Raw genomic sequence first — 25,270 nt, 5'->3', positions numbered from 1 at the left:
TTGGAAATAATCTACAAAGAACCGGGAACTCTGAGAAATTTCACCATAAAAAGTGCGAAGAAATCCAACTATTTTCTTTACAACAACAACGTCATGATTTCATGCGTCTTCATTTAAATGCAGAACTGATCATGTTTGAAAATAATATAAAAAAAGTGGATCAATATCAGTCTATTTATGCACAGCAGCTTTTATTATTTCTTCAAGTTGCCATAATGATGGTGATGAAGCTGGACCATGACAATGCGCGACGTGCGCGTGTGACGTAGGCAGGCGGAGGAGAAAACAGAACCTCCAACACACTGAGAGATACATGAGGGGGGAGGATTTATATATATACATATATAAAAAGAAAAACATTGTTTTCAGCAGACTGAGGCAGAGCGGCGGGGCGAGGATGCACAATGGAGCATCCCCGTGTTTAATTGCGGATTAGAGGAGGAAGAGGAGGAGGAAGAGGAGGAGAGCAGAACAAGGAGAGGCGAGGAGACGCTCTTTATTATTTGGAGGGAGGGAGAGAGAGAGAGAGAGAGAGACAGAGGAGGGGGGTGAGGAGACGGAGACGGTACAGACCGTGGCGGGGGGGAACGGGAGCGAGGAGGACACCGACACCGACGGTCGGCTCAGCGGCGTCGCTCGGATGCTGTTGTCGACCCGGACGCGGCGACGATGCGGCCACACTGCTGGGTGATGGTAGCGCTGGCGGGGATCATGTCGTACCTCAGCCCGGAGAGAGCCCTCGGAGCACCGCAGAGGGAAGGTGAGCGGCGGAGAATGGATGGATGGATAGATGGATGGATGGATGGGAGGACGGATGAGGGGGTTGGTGGTGGTGAAAACCTGTCAGTGATGAAAGGCAGAGCGCTTACGGGGTGCGGGGTGTAATCAGTCAGATATGGAGAGGGTGCGGGGGGGGGGAAGGCCTCCTCTTATTGAATACTGTAATGTCAGCCGGTTTGACTGAGTCATTTTGCGAGTTATTATCGCAGGAGCGGAGCTGATTGGGTGAGGGGTAGGGTACCATATTTACATGCACTGGTGAAAATATGTGCAGGGTGTTGCGATCCAGGGCCCGCAGATCGATTGCATGAAGAAGAAAAAAAAAAAAGCAAAAAAAAAAAAGCAAAGCTAAAATCTCCAATCGGGTCAGTTTTTTCAGTCTAAAACATCCTCCGGTTGAGGAGATTATGTTTAACCTATTAGCCATCGCTGGCGTCCTTATCGTCGCTCTCAGTGCGTCCTTACAGAGAGCTGGCAGGGTGTTGTGTTTGTGTAATGTGTGCAGTCATTGTATGGTGGTGTATTGTTTTGATAAGAGCTGGTGCTGGCACGGAGGCTGGTGGGAAAAGGGCCTGTGTTGGGTCCCTATTTATATGCGGTGTCTGTCTGGACATCTGTCTGGGGAAAGATGGAAAGAATAGCGCTGCTCAGGAGCTGTGCGTCAAGACCGGGGCCACCAGGGTTTTATTTTTATTTTTTTTATTTTTTTCTGAGGGACCTCACAGTCAGAAGCTTCTTGTTTGGGAGGCTTTCATGAGCTAGATCTTATTTTAAGTGACTGGAATCCAGTGCACTCACGTTTCTTTTAATAGCAACAGACCGAGCCATGCAGCACCCCACACTCGGATGAAATGATGCTTTTCTATTTCCTGCAAATCCTGACACTTTCTCCGCTCGCCAGTTTGCAAAAAATAACAATAAAAGTGGCTGATAAAAGAGAACGGTGGGAGTTTTCCTTGGCAGGACGCAATATTTAAGTGGCTAAATTATTTAAAAAATGATTTAAAATTGATGCATGCAGTGTTTACACTATCGTGACCTTGTGGAGGAATGTATTGTTGAATTTTAATGAGGAAGTCAGACATTGAAACCGGGACAATTTGAGGAGGGACAGATGTTATAATTTATGATTTATATGACCTCTGGCGTTGTGTTTATTATCTCTTTACTGTGTTATTGTGTGTTTCTCTCTGCACATAGGTTATGTTCTTCCATAAAACTTATATTTGTGTCTTGAAACAAGTATTTATGCCTGTTGAATTTTTCACATTGAACAACCACAAACTTCAAAGTACTTTACTGGGAATTTTGCATAATTATGAAGTGGAAGGAAAATGATGATTTTCATAGTTTACAGTTTGAAAAATGTTATGTGCATTTAGTAAATGCACTCCCTCCTAAATACTTTGTAGACATTTTTCTCCTTTTTGGGCATGTTCACCACCAGGATGGCACATCTAGGGGCTTAAATTCTTCACTCCACCTCAACTGGAATTAGATCTGAACTTTGACTAGGCCATTCCAACACAGGAATGCACTTTGATCTACATCAATCTGTTTTTAGGGTTGAACTAAACGCCCCAATTTCAAGTCTTTCGTAAGTTTTCTTCGCCTTGTATATTCTTATCATATTTTGATATTAAAACAATATGCAATTACAAGTTTGAAAATTTCACATCACTCTGTTAATTTTAACATTCTTTTTGGTTTAAAGTTTATTCCTGACCTGGCTACTGTGTTTCTTGGTCTTTATTATTTTTTTTTTTGTTCTCTATTGTTGTCAAATATCTGAAACCTTCATGAAACTGTTTTACTTAAAGTGAGATTAAATGACAAACAAGTGCACTACAATTGACTAATTAGTTAACTTTTTTTTTTAGGGATATCATACTTTTCCCTTCCACTTCACAGTTATGCACTACTTTGTGTTGGCTTATCATTAAATCCCAATAAATTTTACTGAAGTTTGTGGTTTAAGTGACAAAGCGTGAAAAGGTTAATGAGATAACACCTCATAAAACCAGTGTATTTACAGTAAATAAGATGCATATGTCATTTATTTCCCATTTTTAGTGTGTATTAGCCAGATTCTGGATGTCTAAACTTGTTACTTGTTACTTATTCTTGTCATTTGCTTGGATTTTTGAACACAGAATTGAAATAAAATCAACTAAGAATAGCTGAAAGGTAATTAACCTCGCTGCCCTGCCCGTTTTCTTTTCTGCAGATGGTTCACTTCCCACAATCATCTACGTTGAGGTACAAATATCACATGTCCCAATTCCTCCCTCTTTAACCTGAGTAGTAAACCTTCCTGGTTGAGTACTTAGCTTCCAGTTTCCAACCCTTTCTCCTTTATTTTATTTTACCTAAATGACAACTCCAGCCACCCTCCCCTTGCTTCTTAACCGTGTTTCCTGAGTGGAATGCCATTTCTGATATCTCCTCTTTCCCTCCCATGCTTATTCTCCTCACCGGAATGGTATATCTTTCCACTTTCAAATTTTAATTCCAGTCTCTGTTTCCCTTTTTTTAACCGATTCAGATAATAATTTTTACCGTAAGCTTAATTTGTTTTCTTGCTTCTCCCTCCCGATACCAACTCTCCATTGGGGTTTTCCGCTGTGTCCTAAAACCCGCAGCTAAGATTATGCTCCAATGGCTAAACACAACACTGGTGTGACATAATTTTACACTTTGGTGGTTCAGTGAAATTTCTGTTTCTCTCCCTGGCTGCCCTTACAGATGCACTAATATTTTCTGTGTTAAAGCTTTCCTCCCTTTCTATTTTTCCCATTTTTGTTTCTGTCCAGTTTCTCAGACCAGGGCCGAGTCTCTCTCTCCTCCACCTTACGTCATCATCCTCATCTCCTGCTCGGGGCTCGTCTCTTTCGTTCTGCTCCTCCTCACCTGTCTGTGCTGCAAGAGAGGAGGCGTGGGGTTCAATGTAAGTCTTCAACATGTAAGAGATTCATCCACCTCTCTGCCTTTCTGTGCATGCATCTGACCTTTAATGCATATTGCATTATTGTTATTTTTTTTGGCATGCAAAGCTAGAACTGACAGTGTTTATGTCTTAGACATATTGACATTTTTTGAAAGCAGAAACGTTGTAGCTGCAAAAATATTTGTACCCCTTTAATTTGATTACATTTTGTCACATTATAATCACAAACATGAATGTAGTTTGGCGATTTTATGAGACAGATCATCACTATGTAACGTGTTTGATTCATGGATGCGGGTAAATGTTTCGTCAGAAGTGGAGATTTCAAACGTCCAAGTTGCAAAAATAAACAGGAAGCTCATGTAGAGTTTTAAAATTTCTACTTTAAGTTTCAAACATAGATGCAGCTATAAAATGTTTATTTTCTCTTGTGTTGGTTTGTGTTTTTATTGTAGCCACTGTTGAACATAGTAAATAATTTTTACTGGATCCAAGTTCTGACTCAGAGGTAAACAAACTGCAGGCTGCCGTTCTTGTTCCTGCTTCTCTGCAGTCTCAGTTTTATATCTTTAACTGATCAGTTTGCTCAGATGCCACAAAAATAGTAAAATAACCATTTGCATTTCCAGATAGGAAACCAGCTCCAGCTATTTGCTGTTCCAGGATTTTTAGAAAAATTACTGGTAATATAGCTTCAGCAGGAAATTGATTTGTACTCAAATGTCTCCATTATTAGAAAAAAACATGATCCAGAGAACTGAGTCTGGGGAAATTTGGTATTTTGAAATTAAAATATCATGGGACTCTATTTTTAATTGTTTGTGTTTATTAGCACTACTTGACTCTCCTTTTTTTTATTGGTAAATTTGATTAATTTTTATGTGAACATTTCATTCTAGCTACTATTTATAATAGTTCTGCTGGGAAGTGAACCTCCATCCCAGTATTTTGCATTTAGACCAGAAAGTTTAACTTTGGTTGCATTTGACCAAAAACACCTACTCTATTAAAATACATTGAAATTTGTGTAACATGACAAAATGTTGCAAAATTCAAGGAGTATAAATACTTTTGCAAGACACTGTTGTGTAAAAACCTGGTTGTATTGTTATGGAAAACGTTCCTATAAGATTGGACATTATTAGTTTATTAATGTGATGGTCATGTTTTGTTTGTTTTTAATGTAAATGCTTATGAACTTTCATTAAATCAACCTCTGTGGGTTACACAAACTGTTTTGGATTTGAGCTTTAATCTGACCTGTTCAGGAGTTTTTAATCAGACTGAGTGATTTTCACCTAACAGTGCTTGACAGTTAATTTTGGTTTGTCGCCATGTTGTAATTTTTTGTGGCTCAACCAGGAGTTTGACAACGCAGATGGAGAGGAGTGCTCCGGCGGCTCCAGTCCCATCCAGGAGGACAGCCTGTCGTCCTGCCCCTCCCTCCCTGAGGTTTACACCCTGCCGGTCAGAGACCGCCCCAACTGCGCCGCCCTGCAGGACGGAGCAGGTAACGCAGCCTTCGGACTCGCTTACTTTCACTTCAACCCTAGAAAACAAAGATGGAGGACGGCCATGCTTAGAGCTGGACAGTAATAACAATGTAAATCATGATAGACACGTGATCAATATCAATAGCTGGATATTCAATTTATAGAGTAGTCATTGAACTCTGAACCAGAACCGCACAGCATTCTGGGAGATGTAGGCAGAGGAAAGACGTCAGTTACTCAACCTCTCATGACCAGCTAAGTTAAGTTGGTGGAATCAACTGACTCACTCACTCTTTGGTTACCTAGCAACTCACTAACTCGCTCTTTGGTTACCTAGCAACAACTTGTTCAGTAACTGACACAGCAGCAGTTTAAGGTTTTCCCACTGTGCCTCATAACTGCTTAAAAAATAACACAGTGGATAAAACAGGAACAGTCACGCCCCTATTTTGTCTGTATTTCAGATGTTTAAAACAAAAATACTAAACAATTATTATTGATATCGGCTGATATGAAACGCTTAAACTGAGATAAGTCTCTCAGCTCGTCCAGCGCTCCCTCACGGTCGGCTGCCTCCTGAGTCACTGAGGTGGATAATTCAAAGGTCTCAAAGCAAGTTTTCACCCAGTAGGTCACCCAGATCACCTCTAAGTGAAGTGGAAATCTGGGAAATTTCTGCATCAGTGGTCAGCTTGAGCTGGACAAGTCAGACATTTGGGCAGAATGCATTTCTTTAGGGCATTGTGTTTGTCTATTAAAAGATACTTTGACCTGGATAAGGAGAAACATATCTCCAGTTGTTTGAACTGTTGCTGCCTGTCAGCAGGACGTCCAGATGTTGTCTGGTTTATGTTAGGATAATTGGTCTCTTTAACTGTAACAAACAAACAGAGACATGTTTGTTTGTCTGCGTCGCCCTGTGATGGACTGCTGACCCGTCCAGGGGAGCCCTGGACAGCTGCTTGTGTGGTGTTATTGATTTTGCAGATAGCTGTGGGCATTTATCATATTGTTTACTATTTATCATGATAAATTTCTTATCATGATAAGATTTCGATTCATTATTGTCACAATAAATACCAACTAATGATGTTTAACCCCTCCCAGAATTATCCGTATTGCTGTTTGTTCAATAAAAGTGCATCAATAAGTATATATAAATTTGAAAATGTGATTAATGCAGTTACTGTGTGCATTTTAGGGATACAAATTACAGTTTTTTTATATGAGCGGTGTCTTAAAGAAGTGTATTACAAATGGTGATTTTCTAGAGCAGTATTTGTGTTTGTGTTTGTTGCTTTCACATCCGTACAGTTACCTAAAATTGAAGTAATACATGCTTCCTACCACTTTTATTATTTTTACAATGTTACCACAACATATTGTAATAAAACTTAAAGTCCATAACCCCCACACTCATATGTAGCAATCACTAATACTGAGCAGCATGCAGCGACAGTGGAGAGGAAAAACGTCCTTTTAACAGGAAGAATGGAATAATATTCTTACTTCCAATGATTAAGAATTATTCCTATTGCCTGTGTTTTGTTTATGCATATTTTATGTTTTAAATGTCTAGACCAGGGGTCTGCAAAATGATTCTTTGGACTTTACACAGTGGCTTTTAATAACATGAGTAAAAATAATAAACCAGCCAAAATATTTAAATATAGATACAACAACTAATGCAGGTTTTAGCAGTTTTTTTTTCATGGAAAAATTGCATTGAATTTCCACAACAGAATGTCACTAAAAGTACCAAATACCAAGTATTTTTCTTGTCGTTAGGTTGAAAATTGTGTCTTTTAAATATTTCACATAACAATCAATATCCTGCAGAAGAAAATGTTTATCCTATTTTCGCAAAACTTTGCTTTGCTTTTAATTTTAAAACCCAAAAATGTAAATAAAGTTGTTATATAAGAACGACAACACATTTCCTGCAGTAGATGTCGATCAAAATTATAAGTTGTCTTTTTTTTAAAGGTTATGTAACATTTTTGACTTGTTTTACCGGGCAAAAATGGCTGCAGACTCAGTGTTTAATATTTCAATATTTTATTATTTACAGTTCCTACATTGTTGCAGAAAATTATGTTCTTATATCTTCATCGGTTTTCAGAATTTGTTTTTGTTTGTAGCAAAAGAACAATAAAATCTTTTGTGTTTCTCTTTTCCACAGATCCCAAATCTCAGTGTTTCAAAAGGCATGCTCTAAATTACCTTCAGGAAATAGGAAACGGTTGGTTTGGGAAGGTAAGATCACCGCCTTCGCCTCACATTTCAAAGTTACTCTGTTATTCATGGGTTTTGATCCTTCCCGGTGTTCTCTCTCCTCTCTGATGTTTAATCCCATCCACTGATTAGATCACAAATCATGAGTCCGGCGCCTGCATTTATCGCCGCTCTGCTTCTGCTCCCGGCTCTCTTCCTCATCCTGGTCCTTCTGTTGTTTGCAGGTGATCCTGGCTGAAGTGCTGTGCGACTGCGGCTCGTCTCAGGCTGTGGTGAAGGAGCTGCGTGTGAGCGCCAGCCCCCTGGAGCAGAGGAAGTTCCTGGCTGAATCGGAGCCGTACAGGTGGGAGCAGCTGCACAAGATGACAACATTGTCCAAAGGCTGCAAAGTCAGATTTAAAAAGCATTGTAGAAGCAAAATTTCACTGAAAATAATAATAAAAAATGCCTTTAGTTTAATTTGCCTTGATGCTCCTGACTAGTTGCACTTATTATTCAGAGTTTTAAAGTTCACTGGATTGTCGGTTACAATTAATGACAAATTGAAGTGAAGGGTAATATAAATAGTAACCAAAGAACCCAGAAAAACCTCCAGAGAAACTAAAGATGAGCTCCAAGGTCAAGGTTCGTCAGCGTTAGATCGCTCCTTCAGTTGTTGTTTGAGTCAGTGGACTTCATGGGAGACAACAAAGGAGGAAAGCAAAGCATAAATGAATGAGACTGAATTTGCCACAGTGCATATTGACAAGCCACATGGAGAGTGTCCTATAGACAGATGAGACAAAACTGAAGCTTTATGACAAGACACATATGTCCACAAAAACGGAGCAAACCAGTAAAAGGACGCCGTCCCCACTGTGAGACACGGAGGAGACTCAGAGCGTTCAAACCATCTTAGTCTGCTTTAGTCAAACTCTAATTTGTTTGTTACATGAGGTGTGAATGTGCAATCGAACTCTGATGTGGAACAAAAAATATTCAAGATAAAGAATTATTGGTTTTTCTCTACTCTTTAATATATTCACTTTATTTACATAGTGCCAGTTCACAACAAATGTCACCTCAAGGTACTTTACAAAAAAACTCATTTCTATTCATGTGCTGTTAGGAAGCATCAGATCTCTGATGTATGACGGAGTTTTGTTATTCAGGGGTTTACGTGTGAGAAGGAGAATCTTAACTTATATTCAGCAGCCAATGAAAGGAAACTAAAATGGAAGAAATCTGATACTTATTTTTAACTTTCATCGCAACTCTCACTGCTGTAAATCTAAATTTGCTTCAACTTTTCCTTAGAAAAACAGCCGCCATCACTATTAATCAATAAAACCAGCCAGAAAGTTAAATAACCTTCAGAGTTTTATTTTTACTGTAGCTGCATGATAATAAAAGCTTGTTCTTGACAGTAAGAGCTGAGTAATTACAGGGTGATAGATCTGGGTAACATTTTGGCTTTAACCCAGACATTTGGGATTTATCTGTGAACAGCTTTGTCTTTGTTGCCTCTGTCGTCTCTTAAAGAGATTTTTCTTTTGCTTCGTCTGTCGCTCTTCTTGCAGGAGCCTGAAGCATCCCAACATCCTCCAGTGTCTGGGGCAGTGCAGCGAGAGCATCCCCTTCCTCCTGGTTATGGAGTTTTGTCAGCTGGTAAGTTCAAATGTCGTGGAAAAGGGAAAACGCTACAGCAGATGTCATGGAAAGTACATATCCTTATTAGTCACAAATAGAAACTTACAGATTCTATTTGTAATGCATTTTGGTCCAACTTTGGAAGTCTGACTGAGGTTGTTGCATAATAAGCCAGCTTCAAATATTTCCACACTTTTATCCCAATAAAATAAAATGAGTTGCATTGTGACAAAATGTAAAAAAAAATTGCAAGGGAAATGAATACTTTATCTATGCTTTTTATGCAAAATAAATAACTTAAATGAAATGCCAGAGAAGTCTTTAAGTTTAAGGTCTACTGGATTTTATTTTTGGCAATTTATAGATCATTTACGTCACTTTTTGCATTTCGTAACCATCTTTTAAAGTCATTACACAAGGAACGTTCCGCTGTGTGAAAACTGTGGATGATCTATATTTTCGGTCGGTTTGTTTTCCCGTTTCTCAGCTGGCACAATCTGTGACTCATTAGTGAAACCTTAGGAGTGACTCTCAGGCCAAACAGAGACAAAAGCAGATCAATCCTGATGACAACAGGGAGAAAATCCAAACAAGGCCGAGTCCTCTTAGACGGCTTCAGGAGAAAAAAAGCTCTCCTGTTTTCTGCCTCTCACACATATTTTCCATCCTTATTTTATTCTGTTTCTGTTCTTGTAACACAAATGAATACTAAAAAGGTTGCCAGCTCATTACCACATTCCCCAGTTGTTATTCTTTTTTTTTTTTGTTTTTGACGCTCTGGGATGGCAGACGTCTAAAAATTGATGTTTTTACTGCAGGATTCACATACACAGTCAGCATTGTTGCAGCTTTTTGCTTTGCGTTAAAACGCATACGAACCTAGAAACAAACCGGCGCTGACTCATCCTCCTGCTAAACGTTCAGTGCTAATGTTGTGCAACTTAGGGAGACCTGAAGCGCTACCTTCGGGCCCAGAGGAAGTCAGATGGGATGACTCCCGACCTGCCAACCAGGGACCTGCTGACTCTTCAGAGGATGGCCTTCGAGATCACCGCGGGTTTGTTGCAACTCCACGAAAACAACTACATTCACAGGTCAGTCAGGAGTTTCCTTCCACTTCATTTCATTAAAGCAACAAACAAAAAGGGGGGATTTCTGATCAGTTTTCTGTGTGTTTTCTCTGTAGCGACTTGGCTTTAAGAAACTGCCTTCTGACCTCTGACCTCACTGTCAGAATAGGCGACTATGGCCTCTCACACAACCATTACAAGGTACGTTAGTCTATACTTTTCAGAAGTGGACAAATTAAACTAAGATGAAATGATTAATCTGATTAATCTGATTAATCATAATGAATTGATTAATAAAATAACACCAACTAATTTAGTAACAGTTAATTAATTAATGGACATACAGACTCAAAAAAGGCCATTTACTAAAAGAGCAACATATTCAGAGCAGTAATTAGGTCACAAGTACATTTTGGATTTAAGATAAAAACAAATCCCTTTTCTTTCTTTTTTTGTCAGTAATTGTGTTCTACCCACGCCTCCTCAAATTATATAGTTTTTGCTTCACTCGGCTAAGATTCTGCACCTTTGCTCTCCAATTATTAATCTGTTAATCAAAAAAAATTAAATAAAATAATTAACAGATTATTCCTGCACTTTACTGATGTTGAGTCAAACAGAAAGGGCTGAACTTTTCACATGTTGATCTGATAGTTTCAGATGTTTCCTTTGCTACAAATGATCACTGAATGAATGCACATTTTAGGAAATAAAATGTTTATTTTATTGTTTTAAAAGATAATTAAATTATTTGTTTATTTGCATTTATAAATATTTCTAACGTTGTGTAAAATAAGCTTAATTGGCCAAATAAAAACTCTGCAGAATAATTAATAAAATGATAAGCCGTGTAAATAACACATGTTGGTGCATTTGTTTCTGAAGGAGGACTACTACCTGACTCCAGACAAGCTGTGGATCCCTCTGCGCTGGATCGCTCCTGAGCTGCTGGAGGAGTACAGAGGATCTCTGATTGTTACGGATCAAACCAAAACCAGCAACGTGTGGTAAGCAAGTTTTTATTTTTATTATTGCTGAAAAAACCTGAGCTGACAACCCCAGCATGTTGGAGACAATCATCTTATAACAATTCACTGCAGCTCCTTCATATTTATTGGTAACACGGCTAAAGATGTGCAAGAAGCCTTGAAATAATTTAGTTTACTGAGCAGCAGCATATTCTGAAGCAGAAATATTACTGCTGTTAGTTCTCTACTAATGACCTTTAGTGGTCCTTTGCTTTCCTGCTCATGGTTGCAAATTAAACCACAGCGCCTAACTGCATCAGCTTTAAATGTTATAATCGCTGCTTTCAGTATAGATATGTTCAAGTTTGGACATTTAGCCATTTTCTAGAAAATGATTTGAGTTTCCAGACTTTATTTTTGTTGCGTTATACAAAAAACAACTTTGCATTTGTTTATTTTTCATTGCAACCTGAGATTTTGTCCAGTTTTTGAGTTACGAATAGATTCAGATTTATTTGTGTCCCAAATGGGCAATTAATGTTACAGCAAGAATAAAAGCCTAAAAGGCAAAGTATCAAAGTTTAAAATAATCACTCTCTCCTCTGACTATTTTCTCATACTTTTTATATTTTTGCAGGTCTTTAGGGGTGGTGATCTGGGAGCTGTTCGAGTTTGGTGCTCAGCCCCACAGACACCTGAGCGATGAAGAGGTGCTGACCTTCGTCATCAGAGAGAGACAGATCACCCTGGCCCAGCCTAGACTTAAACTCTCACATGCGGATTACTGGTTAGTACTTAATTGCTGCTTGAATCTATAAATGTCACAAATCATTCCAATGCATTCATGTCATACGGACAGATTTCATTCACACATTCAGAGTTGTGATATAATGCAGCCAAATTCAGTTTTAAAAAACCAAACTTATGTTTATTTATTTTTCTTTTTTTGCTAAGGTATGAGATCATGCAGTCCTGCTGGCTCCCTCCGTCCCAGCGGCCTTCTGTAGCCGAAATCTTCCTCCTCCTCTCGTCTCTCCTGGCCGCAGAACGAGGATTGTCAAAGAGGAGCATGGGGGAAGAGGAAGAAGAGGATGAGGAGTATGAGGAGGGCAGAAGGAGGAGAGGAGAGAGCGACGAGTCATTTGAAAGACGCTGGGATCTACTTCGTCCACCCGCCTTTCAGAGTGCAGCGAACGAGCGGCACAGAGACAGAGAGTATGGCAGGGACGGCAGAGACAACTCCTACCCTTTGCTGGACCCTGTGGGGAACTGCATCACCCCATCCTCCTCTGAACTGGACGACATCCTCACAGTTACAGAAACCAGCAAAGGCTTGAACTTTGAGTATTTCTGGGAGAAGGCTCACGCCAGACGAGGCTACAAACCTCTCCCTCCCCCTCAACCGATACCAACTGTGAACAATAACCACAGACAGTCTTTAGACACGCCCACTGTGGTGCCGGTGATAAGTGCCCGCAGCCCCTCGCTCGCCAGTGAGTACTACATCCGCCTAGAGGAGCACACTCCCCAGGACAAGTCTCCAACGCTTAAAGGCAAATCTCAGTCCTCCTTACGATCTGATTCGGTTTGTCCCGGAGATGTGGAGCTCGTGGAAATCCGTAGTGGAATGCTGGGAAAAGAGCGAGTCCCCTATCGTGCTGCAGACAACAGCGGGAAGACGCTGCAAACTATCCGATCGAGCGAGGTGAAAATCCAGGTGCCCAACACAGGAGTGGCCGAGTTCAGAGACACTTCAAGCAGAGTGACAGACTTCTCAGTGGTGGATCTGGGTGATGATGATGATGATGATGATGATGTGGAGAAAAAAAAGAGCAGGGAAACAGATAAAAAATCTCCCACAGTGCTCCAGGCTCCAGTCCTCCCTCCCAAACCCCGCTCCATGTCCATGTCCTCGTCCAATCACCTTCACTCCCGCCCTCTCCCTGCGCCTCCGCTTGGATACAGAGGACTGCCTCACTACACCATCGGCGGAAAGATTGAGACGGACCCCCTCCACATGAGCTCCTGCCCGTCCTCCACCTTTGATCACCTCGGCCTCCATCGGTCCCGACAGACTCTGCCCCCGTCCCCATCTCTCTCCCCCTCCATCCCACCATCCAGCCATCCCATTTACCCTCAGATGTGTCCTCCACCTCTACCCCCACACTCCAAACCTCAACGCAGCATCCCAAGCTACAACACAGCTGACAGATACTCAAGATACGCAAAGACGCAGATGCAGAGATCCAACAGAGACCCGCTATCCTGTGACATGTCCGACAGAGAGGCGGACAGGAGGCATGCACCATCAAGCCACACCACCAAGGAGGAATCTCATCCCCGTATGAAAGACTTTGACTCCCCCATTCGTAGGGAAAATCCTCTGCGGCCCATTTATCGAAACCCACCCCGCCCTCAGCATGCCGATTCCCAGATTGACAGGCAGTCCTCGTCTAGTCCTACCTACTCAGATGAGGATGACTCTCCTTTTGCCTCCCCTGAGAGGCACAGCAGTCGGACCACAGTCGCTCACTCCAGCCTGTCAGAAGATGCAGACCCAGCCACCTCTGAGCTCTTCTCCAGGGGAATGAAGAGGACCCAGTCACGGCTGGACACTATTCTGCCTACTATTTGGAGAGAAGACGCTGAACTTCAGGCAGAACGAGTTGCAGCAGCCAAAAAGTCTCCAATGCACCTATTTCTAACCGAGATATCGAGCGTGACGGAGTCGAGTGAGCCCAAGTCCAAGACCTTGTGGGATGGGGAGAAGGAGGAAAAGAATGATGGAGAGCGATGGGGGAACTTTCTGCTGCACAACAAGGGAATGCGCCGCTCCCAATCACTGATCACTGAGATAGGCTCCGCAGGACAGTCATCGGGACAGGAGAAGCAATTCCAAAGGCCAGGAGGGGAGGAGGACAAGGCATCATTCCAAGGCGATCTTTTCCTCACAGAGGTTGACACAGACAGAATGGACACGGACAAGGATGCGGAAAGCGATCCAGTTAAATACCTGTATCCTGCAGGATCTAGGTTGCACCCCTATGTCTGCTCTCCCAACCTTTCATCTAACAAAGACACTGAAGATGGCAGCTCAAAAGGTATACGGAGATCCCGATCTCTCCTGTCCGAGAGGGAGAAGCAAGAATCTGAAATACGTTTTGCTGAGACTGAGCCACGAAAAACAGAAATGACCAGAGAGGAGTTCCTGAAAGAGATCCAATCAGCAGAAACTTTTTTGACTGAAATCATATCCAGGCAAAGCGCTACCACAAATAAAGACGAATCAGATCCATCCGTCTCTCCTACTCCGTTGTCACCTGAATATGAATCCATATGCATCGACCCAAACTCTGCTCAGACCATCACATTCCAGTCAGAAAGCTCCATACGGGCATCCAACAAGGGGAAAGAAGAGATACACACTGAGGCCATCTATGCACAAGTGACCAAACGTGCAAAGAAGAGTGAGATTAAGGTTTCCATAAGACCCGAGATCCCGATTCTCCACATAGGATCAAACAAACCGCTTAAACCGTGCAACCAAGGAAACGATGCTGATCACTGCCAGACTGGAGAGTTTGTGCTCTCAGAAATAATGCCCAAAAATGGTTTATTGCACAGTGAAACTGATGAATGTCAGAAGGAGGAGGAAGACTGCTCAGATGGACCTGCCTTACCTGCCAGAGGGGAACTAATAGACCCTCCAAAGTTATCTCCTTCTGAATCCACTGAGTCCAACACTGTGATACTTCAGGAGAACAAGTCTTTCATTTTAAATCAAACGAAGACTACTGTTGTTGTAGAGAATGGTGAAATGATGAAAGAGCACCTGCAGGTCTGCAGATCTCAGAGAGAAGATCAAGCGGAGGGGAAATGTGGTGGGAATGCAGCTGCTCTGGAGAGAAATGGAGAAAATTTCTTTCAGCACAAGTACAATGATCTGGAAAAGTCTGTCATTCAAAACGAAACTAACTGTGAAGTCACTCCAAACACTCCAGATCATGACCTGTCCTCTGGCATCATCACTCCCACTGACTCTGTCCTGTCACCCATGACCTCCAGTTCGGTGGACGGCCTAACACCCAGTGATTCCTGGACCGGAGCAGGAAGTGGCAGTGGGTGGCGGGTCCTGGGAAGCGAAACCCCACACAGAGACTCTGCCTATTTCTCCGACAACGACTTAGAGGGTGATGTGCTAAACAGGAGGAGCAGCGATGGACCAGGGTCCAGACAAAGTGGAGGCCGAGGGGGCGAGCGGGGAGCACTCACAGGGATAGAGGAGAAAACTGAAGAGGAGGGGGAGGCAGGAGAAAAAAGCCCCTTCCGAAGTATTTCACATGCATCCTGTACCAAAACAGAAAGTGGGAAAGAAAAGACTGTTGAGAATTGTGAAAATGACTCCTACTACTTACATTGTGAAAAAGATATACTAAACAAAGGGCTAGAGGCTGTCCACAGAGACGATTCAGGCATTTTTCACAATCACAGCGAGAGCAAAAAATCCACATTGCTGCATGATGATCCTCAAGTCAAGGACTGTGTTGACTTAATTGATAAGCTGTTTTCAAAGTTAGATGAAGAACCTCTGAAGAACCTTTCACACAGTGGTGGGTATGTGATAGACAGCCACTACACAGATGGCATAATTTCCAAGATAACGGATTATAAATGCACAGAGTCTGAAAAGAGCAACTTGAATCTGCACTCTAAGAGTCCCAGTGGGACAAAGAGCTTGATCAACTCCGTCAACTCCGTGTCTGGAATTGTTGAACCAGATAGGACAGAGAGGGACCTCACTACTCAAAGGTCTTTGAAATCTGGGAATGCAACAGTGGAATATGAGTCCAGATTGTCCAAAATGAGTGAATTTCAAAACAATGATAACTTGCACAGAGAGGATAAAGTTAGTCTGACTAGTCTGTGTACCGAGCAAGGTGCTGAAGAAATGGTTTGTCTGGACCACAATGAGCTGGGAGACCTTCACTGCTCAGACCACAGAGCAGATGTGGAGGTCAGAATGGAGTTGGACGCACATCAAGCCTCTGCAGAGTTTTGCGAGGGTCCAGACGTGATGGCTGAGGACTGGTGGAGTGCCGTGGAAGAGGATGAAGAAGCATCACCCTCTGGAGTTGTTACTGGGGAACTTGACTGTCACCGTTTGACGGAATCAGGGGAACAAAATAATCAGTGGGCTTCTCCAGAGAAAAAGCACCAAGAAGTAGAGCTAAGATCTGAATTTTTTGCGGGGTTTAGCAATAGGAACTGGGGGATTCAGGAGAAGTATTGGGAATCTAAAGAAAACGATGAACGTGCAGGAAGGGAGCCTCACCCTTCTTCAACAGAGTTCAAAAATGAAACTGGGACCAATGAAACACAAGAACCGAGCTGCAATATCTCTGCATGTGAAAAAGTAAGAGACTCTGAAAGACCAGTTACCCAGCAGCCTGCAGCAGATGTCCAACAAGAGGAAAATATCGAGAATCTGGAGGAAATCGATGATTTTAAGAGCGACACAATGAATAAAATCTGTGATGTGGAAGTAGAGAATGTGGAAACTCCAGAAGAAGAGAGGTTTGTAGAGAGGCAGATTCAGGACAGAGGGTGTTTGACAGACATGGAGGAGAATCAAAACTTCAACAGACTGACACAGAATCAACTCTACAGAGAGGGACAAGCATCAACAGAACATGTTGATTATGAGAACCGCTTCAGCCATTCTTTCCAGAATGACATCTCAAGTATATCCATCAGCATCACTGAATCTCCTCAAGGTAACTCCGCCGACCTAGAAAACGATGAATCAAGCTTCAGACAAGAAGCCAAGCACAGCCCATGGCTTGCTACACAGTCTTTAGAGGAAAGTCTCCAAAAAGTTAATGAGGATTACCGAGACGCAGCCCTTCAGTCCGGAGCGGAGGAGCTTAATCAGTCATATCAAGAGGTAGACAATTTCAGCTCTGTTGATTTCCCTAGTCCTCCGCCAAGCATAGACCTCGATGTGCAAGATGATAAACTGGAGAGTTTAGACGACTCTTTTCCTAGTCCGCCACCGTCTGTTATAGAGGCAGAGGAATTTATTACTGCCATAAATCCGGAAGACTCCGGTGCTGGTCCAGAGACAGAGTCGTATATTTCCCCAGTGAACAGCACAGCTGTCGAGGAGCCATCACTGCAAGAGCTACCACCAGCTACAACTCAGAATAAAGGCATCTCCGCCAACCTGAACTCCCCGTCTGTACACATAACGCTGACCGATGACAACAACTTTACTTCAGATATTGAAGATGTTTGTCATAGCTTTACCCAGAAAACCTCACATGCAGGTTCTTCTACGCAGCAAGATCTCTTGAAAAACATCCCAGCGTTGCTGATATCCGAGTGGAAAGACCTGGACGAGGAGCCGCTGGAGGACTTTGAAAAACTCGAACAGCTCTGTTGCATCTCTGGCGATGAGGAGGAGACACTGGGGGAACTTTTCTTGGGGAATCTGGAGCTTCTGGGGTCTTTGAAGAAAACAGCTGATCAGAAGGGCAGTGACACAGAAGAAGATGATGACTTCTCAACTCCTGAGGCTGACAGAGGGGATTTAAAGGCAGAAGATGTCTCTGATAGCTGCAGTAAGTTGGTTGAATCTGAGCAAACAATCCTGTCACAACCAGTGGAGAAGATCGATGAGCAGAGGTCACCGGGTCAAACACCCGATGTCAAGGATCAGGGATCTTTATCCAAGATGACAACCAGAAATGGCCTCATGATGCAGGTGAGAGTGTGGTCTAACTTCTTGCATGGTTTCTGTTCACTCAGCTCCCTTACTGGGTTACTCTGACGTTGCAGGTGTGTGAGGAGAGACTGCAGTTCTCCCTCAGCGAAAATGTGAAAACGAACATGCTTTGGGGGTCGGCTGTGAAGGAGACTGTGACACTTCGGCCGTGGGGGGAACAAGTCAAGGAAAGCTGCAGCAGGTCCGTGGAAGACCAGAGAGAGGATGATAGGTATGAAGGCAGCTGGAAACATGTACAGAGGCACGGAGGATTGGAGGAAATCAGATTGTATCGCTCGACTCCCTTTGACTAATTTCACTTTTTGTGGTGTCGTGTTTTTACATCATCACAAACTTCAGTTTATTTTATATGCTAGATCAAATCAAAGTCATGATTAATTAAATACACAAATTTACTTACATTGTTGCAACTTAACATTGTTGTATTTGCATCCAACCCCTTTAACTCTAATACTCCTAAAGAAGATTTACTGCCTTTGGAAACAAGTTTCCACCTTTTTGTACTCAACATAAAGCTTTTCTTTTAGGGCCTCTGAGGTTTGTAACTCTGGAGGAGCTGCAGAGAGTCACGGTACTTTTTGTGGTTAGCTGGAAAGATCCAATCTAAATTCAAATTAATTTCACAGATGCTCTCAGTCTGAACTGTGGCTAATTTACGACGAGAAATGGGTGAAAACTTCAATTTCTGGATTTGCAATGATGAAAGAGACAAACCCCAAAGTATTTGTGGATCGATAAAAACGCACGCCACACTTTTCAGATTTTTATTTACCAAAAAAAAAAAAAAGAAAGAAAAAAGACCACATACCAATTTCCTTCAAGTTTACAGTCATGCTCTGGTTAGTGTTGCTCTGTCAAGTGAAATCACCTCTAAATACATTGAAGTTTGTGTTTTTTAGCAGTGACACCATGTGGTGAAGTTAAAATGATGTAATTATTCTTGCAACACTTTGTACACCGATGATAAGATGATTGCTTTTGTAGAATATTTCTGTGATTTTAAAATAGAAGTATTTTTGTTGTCTGAGCTATTATATAAGACTGAGAGCACTACAGATGCCACTGATGTGAGCTCCGTGATAATCTTGAAAATTATCTGCTCGTTTCAAGTGCTGCTCTTCCTTCCTTCTGCAGTCAGCATGTTGCCATTTTTCCAGCTCTGTGTCTCTGTGGGAAGCAACGACCTCTCAGCAGCAATCCACAAGCTGTAAATTACAGCTTTTGATTAAGATTTGAATCATGCAATGAGGAGCTGAGACTTGGCTCTTTAGCTGAACTGTAAAAAGGAAATGCAAATAAAAAAATTTCTTTTAATAAGGACTTTCTTGCATGTTGGTTTAGTGCAATTTATTACAAATTAATGTATCAAAACTTTGATAAATAAAGCTAAAACTGCTATGTGCTTGAAACAAAAATGTCTTGGTAAACAAATGGTGTCATACTATATTTAGGGTGTAATATATTTTTTTTTCTTCACAGCCAAGAGGAGCAGGAGGCTTCCCTTAACCAAGAGCCTCTGACTGAGTCTGATAAAACTGAACCTGAGCCGCTCACTGTGATTGAACAATCTGAGATCACTGCATCTCAACCTGCTGCAAACCAGGCAATGAAAGGTATCGTCACGCTGCGACACCAAAAGATACTTTTCCCTTTAGTCCTTTTCCTCTGCTGACATGGTTTCAGTTTGCTTTTAGTTTTTCCCTCTTCTAAAATTTCCTCTTCATTTAACCAGATTATAACCTGGACATTGTGTCTGCTATGTTAAAGTTAAATGTTACGTGAAGTAAATTTACCCTATTCTTGGGAAGTCAGATTATGTCACAGACGAGTTAAGTTTAGATTTAGTGCACGTGTTCATTTAGTTTTTCTATTTTGTTTCCTCTGATTGAGCTTCATTATTCTGCTGTAGGCAACAAACACGACAAAAAAACTAATCGGAAACAAATAAACTCTTTAGTCAAGCTGCACAAGAGAGCAACAATCTGATAATGAGTAAAGAAAGCCCAGGGCGACATGTACTGAAGGATGAAGGTGTGACAGACAGTTTTATACTTCTGGATGTTTTGGTCATTTTGTAGAGCAGATTGTTGCTCAGATACATTTTGGTTTGATCTCGAGTCAAAAGTCGAATTGTCCAAAGAGAATTCAGAACCAAAGTTGATGGAAATACGGTGTAATCTTAAATCTTCAGGAGAATAATACACAATTAGGCGAAACTTATATGTGAGATTTTACGTTTGACACAGTAATTAATCTCCATTATTTCTCATCTGCTTGACCACTGATTGCGTTGGGTAAAATAAAGGTTGAGAGTGACAATAAAACATCAATTCAGAATAAATAAACTGTTGTGCAACGATATATTTATAAAGTGAATCTGACCAGGCAGTACATTATCGGTCCATTTGACTTGTTTACAACCTGCAGTAAAGTCTGTTGCATTATACTTCTTATATTAATAAAGCTGTGACGAAGTTACTGTTGAATCATTTTTTTTATAAAAACAATATTTTACAGTTAAAAAGCAGTTTTTTCTCAAAATATTTTTTCTTAATAAATTTGCTCCTTGGAAAATATGTTACCAGTTTCCTGCAAAACTTGCATATCCATTTGACTCAGTTTATTATCTAAACTCTGTTCCCTTCTTGTTTTAAAGCCAAACTCGCTCGCCTGTCTCTCGCCCTCCCTCCTCTCGCTCTGAATCTCCCTCTCACCCCGAGCGGGAAAGGCGGATTCGGGGACGGTTCGATCGGAAATCGCATCGGAAGACGAAGGGGCCTGTCATCAGGAATCGACCCTGAAGACGACGAGGAGGATGAGCAGGAGGACGAGAGCTCTCGCAGGGTGATTGTTGTCACGGAGACGGACGTGGACAAACGGATCGGGCTGAGGAGTCTGCTAAAATCACCCAAGGAGCCTTTGGACAGAGAGCGGGACAGAGGGAGGAACGTGTCCTTCTTCGATGACGTTACAATCTATCTGTTTGATCAGGTTCTTCCTGTTTGTTTTACAGTCAACATCTGGAATGACGAGTTTGAATTAAAAGTGATTTAAGTTTCTGTTCCTTTGCTACAGGAAACTCCGACCAATGAGTTGAGCAACTCAGCTCCTACAAGTCCAGGTTCAGTCTCTGTGAAAAGCAGCAAGCTGGACTTTCATGGTGAGCAATCAGGCTTCTGATTGGCTGCTGAGACAGGAAACAGCATGGACCCCGTCAAAATAAAACATCAGAAAAGATCCAGAGCCAATCAATCAGGTTTATTTGTAAAATAAGGCAGTTCAAAATCATTTACACCATAAAAATACAAAGTCATAGTAGATAAAACACAGTCAACAATTGAGAAAACCAGTAAACAATACATTTAGCCAAGTTCCATCATCACACATCATGTCAGTGTTTCATTTATTATGATTGAAAATCAACTTTAAACAGGTTTTAGTCTAGATTCAACCCTTTATGTCCTAAATTTAAGATCTCCACCCGTTTATTTTTGCTTAAATATCCAGACGGATATTTAAGCAAAAATATCTGGAACTTACTGAAAGTTCCAGAACAACTGGAACTTTCAATATCTAGCAAGTTATTTTCGCAATTTACAGTCTATTAAAAGAGCACCCCTCAGATTAATTTCACTTCCTGTTACGGCTGGGGTGAAATTACTGTAAATTACCGTAATAACCCGATATTGGCTGGAAAGCGCAATGTCTTTCAGAAACCATTGGGATTTTTCAGGTAGCGCGAAGTGTGGCAGAATTACGGTACTGAAATTTAATCTGGATCGATGGCTCTACGTTTAGGACTTCTGGGGTTGAACTCAGTGTTTCAGCTGTTTAGCAGCTTTCTGGAAGTTTGTCCCAGATTTGTGGTGCATAGAAGCTGAATGCTGCTTCTTCATGTTTGGTTCTGGTTCTGGGGAAATGGTCAATGTCACCCTGTAGGTCAGCCTGTACTGACAGTCCAACAGCTGATTCACAGATCGGTGTCTCACTTCAATAAAGTTTCACCTTGAGGTGGTTACCATAGTAATAAAATCTGACATCTAACTCATCTCCTCGCACTTTAAACAGAACAGCTTCATTTCCCTCCATCTTTTATTCCAGAGTGCAGCCAGAATTAATCTCCCATAATCAACCGTCTCCCTCGACGCTGTGGCATGTGGAGCTGAGCCGGGACATTAATCCTGCGCTCAACAATGCACATCCTAAGCCGTGTTTCCCCCTCCAACACATTTTCTGGTTTAAACTGCGCTCTCCATCTCGTAAACTCATTACCTCATTTCACAGCAAAATGAAAGTCAGAGCTCAGAGTTTCTCTTACCCTCAAAGATGCTCCAAAATTAGACTCTCAGATCATCTCTCAGAGCTTTTTGGAGTGGAGATTTTAAAACTTGGAGAGAGAGAGAAGAGTCCATGTTTCCTTTGAGTTATTTTTAAAGTGTCTTTTTTAATGTCAAGCCTCTTAACAGACACAGATTCATATGATTTATTCTTGCACAAATACATTGTTGCATAACTGATGCCACTGAACATGCAGTTCAAGTCAGAAGTTTACACACATTGTCAAAGTCATCTTTTGCTTTTCTTCTTTCATGGAGAAAAGAATAAATAACATTTAAAACAACAGGAACTAGAGCAAAGGTAATTTTTTTTGTCAAACATATAGACTCAAACAAACACTCACTCTAAAGTGAAGTTCAAACCATTTCTTTTATTGATCATAATAGGAAAGGACCAGCTCTAACATCTCTGCCTGGCTTTCTGTGCAGCCAGACAGAGTTCAGAGGAGTGGCAAAAGCAAATGAGGTGGATTAGCAGAGCTTGCCAATAACCAATGACGTGATCCAGGACATGTTTCTGTGAAATATCGTCTCTGCTGCCCAGATGTTGAGCAGTTCGCATGAGACTGTCATACAGCAACAGTCTTCAGTCAGAGACTCTTTTAGATTTGATGCGAGACTGACTGCTACCACGAGTTCTTCCTGCCTGACTTGATGCAACTTCACCATCCACAACATTTAAAGACACTTAGATGATATGAGTTATGAAAACCATAAAAAGACAAATAGTCATTAAAACTTTATGGATGTCAAAGTTAAAAATACTGAACTTGTTGCAACAATTAAAACTAAAACGCTTCCTATCCAAAAACTTTGTGTGCTTGATGCTTGAAGCTGTCATGTGTGGAAATATCAATAAGTGCTTTTTGAAGATTGGAAGGGAAGAAAGGATTATTAAACAGAAATTTGTGAGGTCAAACTTTGTAAATATTAACCCTTCCATGCATAGTGGTCACTACAGTGGACAGCTATCTAAAAGCCATTTTCTTGTGCTTCTTGTCTATTTTTATGTTATAAATGCATACAAACCACTGAAGTGGACATTAATGCATCATAAAATACACTATCAACTACTGTCATTTGCATTTGCACTATCAGCTGCAAATGCAAGAAATTATTTTTGTTAAATCAAATATGGCCGACAGACATAAAAGCCATGCTGTAGACGACTCTTGCAGGTAAAAAAATATTGTGACATCAGATAATCCCTAAAGAACAATACTGCTGACGTATTTTTCAAATAACAACTTTATATTTGGAGAAAAATTACAATTGATCACCTAATTTTTTTTAACTAATTTTTTTTCCTACCTTTTATATGCCTTAAGAAAATCAAAAAACATGTGGACAAAAAATTCTGACACAAAGGATCATAATTCATGCATGAAAGGATTAAAAATTAAAGTTATAAAATCATGTGGTGGAGATATGACTTACTAAGAAATTTAACCAGATATTAGTAGGGGTGTTTGTTTATGTTTAAGCCTTCATGTCTAACTGTCGTTTGGTTTTTCTCTCCATCAGGGCCAAACAAAAGCAAAGAATCGAAAAGAAAAGAGGATCTATCGATCAAACCTCGGTCGCCTGTCGGAAGCGGCCCAGTGACGTCATCGCGCTTCACCGTCAGCCCCGCCGACGACCCCCACTTGGTGTGAGGCGAAAAACGGAAACCTTTGAATCCGAACCCTCTCAGAGCGAGCAGTGAATTCACCCAACAACCAGCCATTTACCCAGAAGATATTTTTTTACTGATTTGGGAACTGAAAGAAACAAGACTGATTTTACCAGCTGGACACATTCCAGGTTTTGCCAGTGACTGGATTTTGTATGAAAGGGGGGTTTGCTGAGCTCCTGCCTGTCACTGTTTACAGAGTTTATCCGTAGCCTTTGGCTGCAAACGTCTTTGGAAAAGGCTGCTTATGTTGGGAGAAAAAGGAAACAAAACAAAAAAACAAACAAAAAGAACCTGGAGCTTTGAAAAATGTGAAACAAATCTGACAGCTATGCAGTGGGAATCGTGCTGTGTACCAGCTTACTTTCTCTTTTTCTGCTTTATTCTGTTGTACAGTTCCCCGACTGAGAGGGGAGAGGGTTGCACTTTCTTTAGTCGTTCACCTGTCCATGTAAATGCTTGGATTCCAGACCAGTCCTAATTTAAGAGGTTTTTCTTCCTGCAGCAGCTGATCCAGCAGTTTGAAACGGACTCCTGTATTTAGGAAATATTCCTCAGCATTTGTACAAATACCATAACGCGAGTGTATACAATATTGTTTTAGGGCTTTTACTTTTAGATGTAAACTTTGGACTGCACGAAAAATGAAACAAACTACTTTTTATTTATTTATTTATTTATTTATTTATTTATTTATTTATTTATTTTTCATTTATTTATTTGTCTGACTTAGTTAACCTTGATAAACTGTTAATTATTTTGAGATGGAATGCATCCAAGTTTTACCTTCTCTAAGAACTTCATAACAAATAAATAAAAAATATTTTCCCAAACGTCTTAATTGCTAAGAAGAAATAAAAAATAAGTATTTTGTATAATTTTACTTGTTAATATATGCCAATCTGTACTGTATGGATCTAAGTCCTGTATCGTTTTTAATTTTTATTTTACTTTTTAGTTTTTTTGCCAAGTCAGAAAATTTTAGCAGTCTTGTCATTCCTTTTTTTTGTATAGTTTAATGGCAATTAATGTAGGTTATAGCTCCACAAATTGAAGCTTGTCATAAGTAATTAGCTCCATTTGTTTGTGTATCTGTTAATTTATCCCATTTTCTACTAACAGCAGTCGATCACGCAGCAGAGGTCCTGCTAGTCTGTTTGTTCGATCTGTTTAAATGTTGGTTTAAACTTGTGTTGTTTAAAAAGGCTTTTCAGAGGGGATGGTGTATAAATAAGGGGGGAAATAAAGGTTGAAAAAAAGTGTGAATGTTTTATTTGAACATCCCCCACCCCCTTTCTTAGAGACAGGGAGTCTCTAAGAATCCTCCCCCCCCGCGACACACGTCGTTCAACCAG

At 41.0% G+C, this 25,270-nt stretch overlaps 1 protein-coding gene across 2 annotated transcripts; it reads left to right on the top strand.

The window, feature by feature from the left end:
* The first annotated feature begins 269 nt into the window (after nucleotides 1-269).
* On the top strand, nucleotides 270-25,174 carry lmtk3 (lemur tyrosine kinase 3). Of its 2 annotated transcripts, none has more exons than XM_007550246.2 (16): nucleotides 270-760; nucleotides 3,594-3,727; nucleotides 5,090-5,237; nucleotides 7,403-7,476; nucleotides 7,680-7,798; nucleotides 9,015-9,102; nucleotides 10,030-10,178; nucleotides 10,271-10,355; nucleotides 11,040-11,161; nucleotides 11,760-11,909; nucleotides 12,077-17,885; nucleotides 17,960-18,117; nucleotides 19,386-19,519; nucleotides 20,563-20,897; nucleotides 20,982-21,066; nucleotides 23,768-25,174. In XM_007550246.2, the coding sequence occupies exons 1-16, from the start codon at nucleotides 670-672 to the stop codon at nucleotides 23,896-23,898; spliced, it is 7,812 nt and encodes a 2,603-aa protein (XP_007550308.1). In that variant the 5' UTR covers nucleotides 270-669; the 3' UTR covers nucleotides 23,899-25,174. The 2 variants fall into 2 exon arrangements, with proteins under 2 accessions (XP_007550308.1, XP_016525924.1); XM_016670438.1 differs by having other exon boundaries at nucleotides 3,594-3,742.
* Nucleotides 25,175-25,270: the final 96 nt, after the last annotated feature.

The sequence above is a fragment of the Poecilia formosa genome, unplaced genomic scaffold (genome assembly GCF_000485575.1).
Source record: "Poecilia formosa unplaced genomic scaffold, Poecilia_formosa-5.1.2 Scaffold34, whole genome shotgun sequence".
Lineage (NCBI taxonomy): Eukaryota > Metazoa > Chordata > Actinopteri > Cyprinodontiformes > Poeciliidae > Poecilia > Poecilia formosa.
This window is presented reverse-complemented; position numbering and strand designations above follow the sequence as displayed.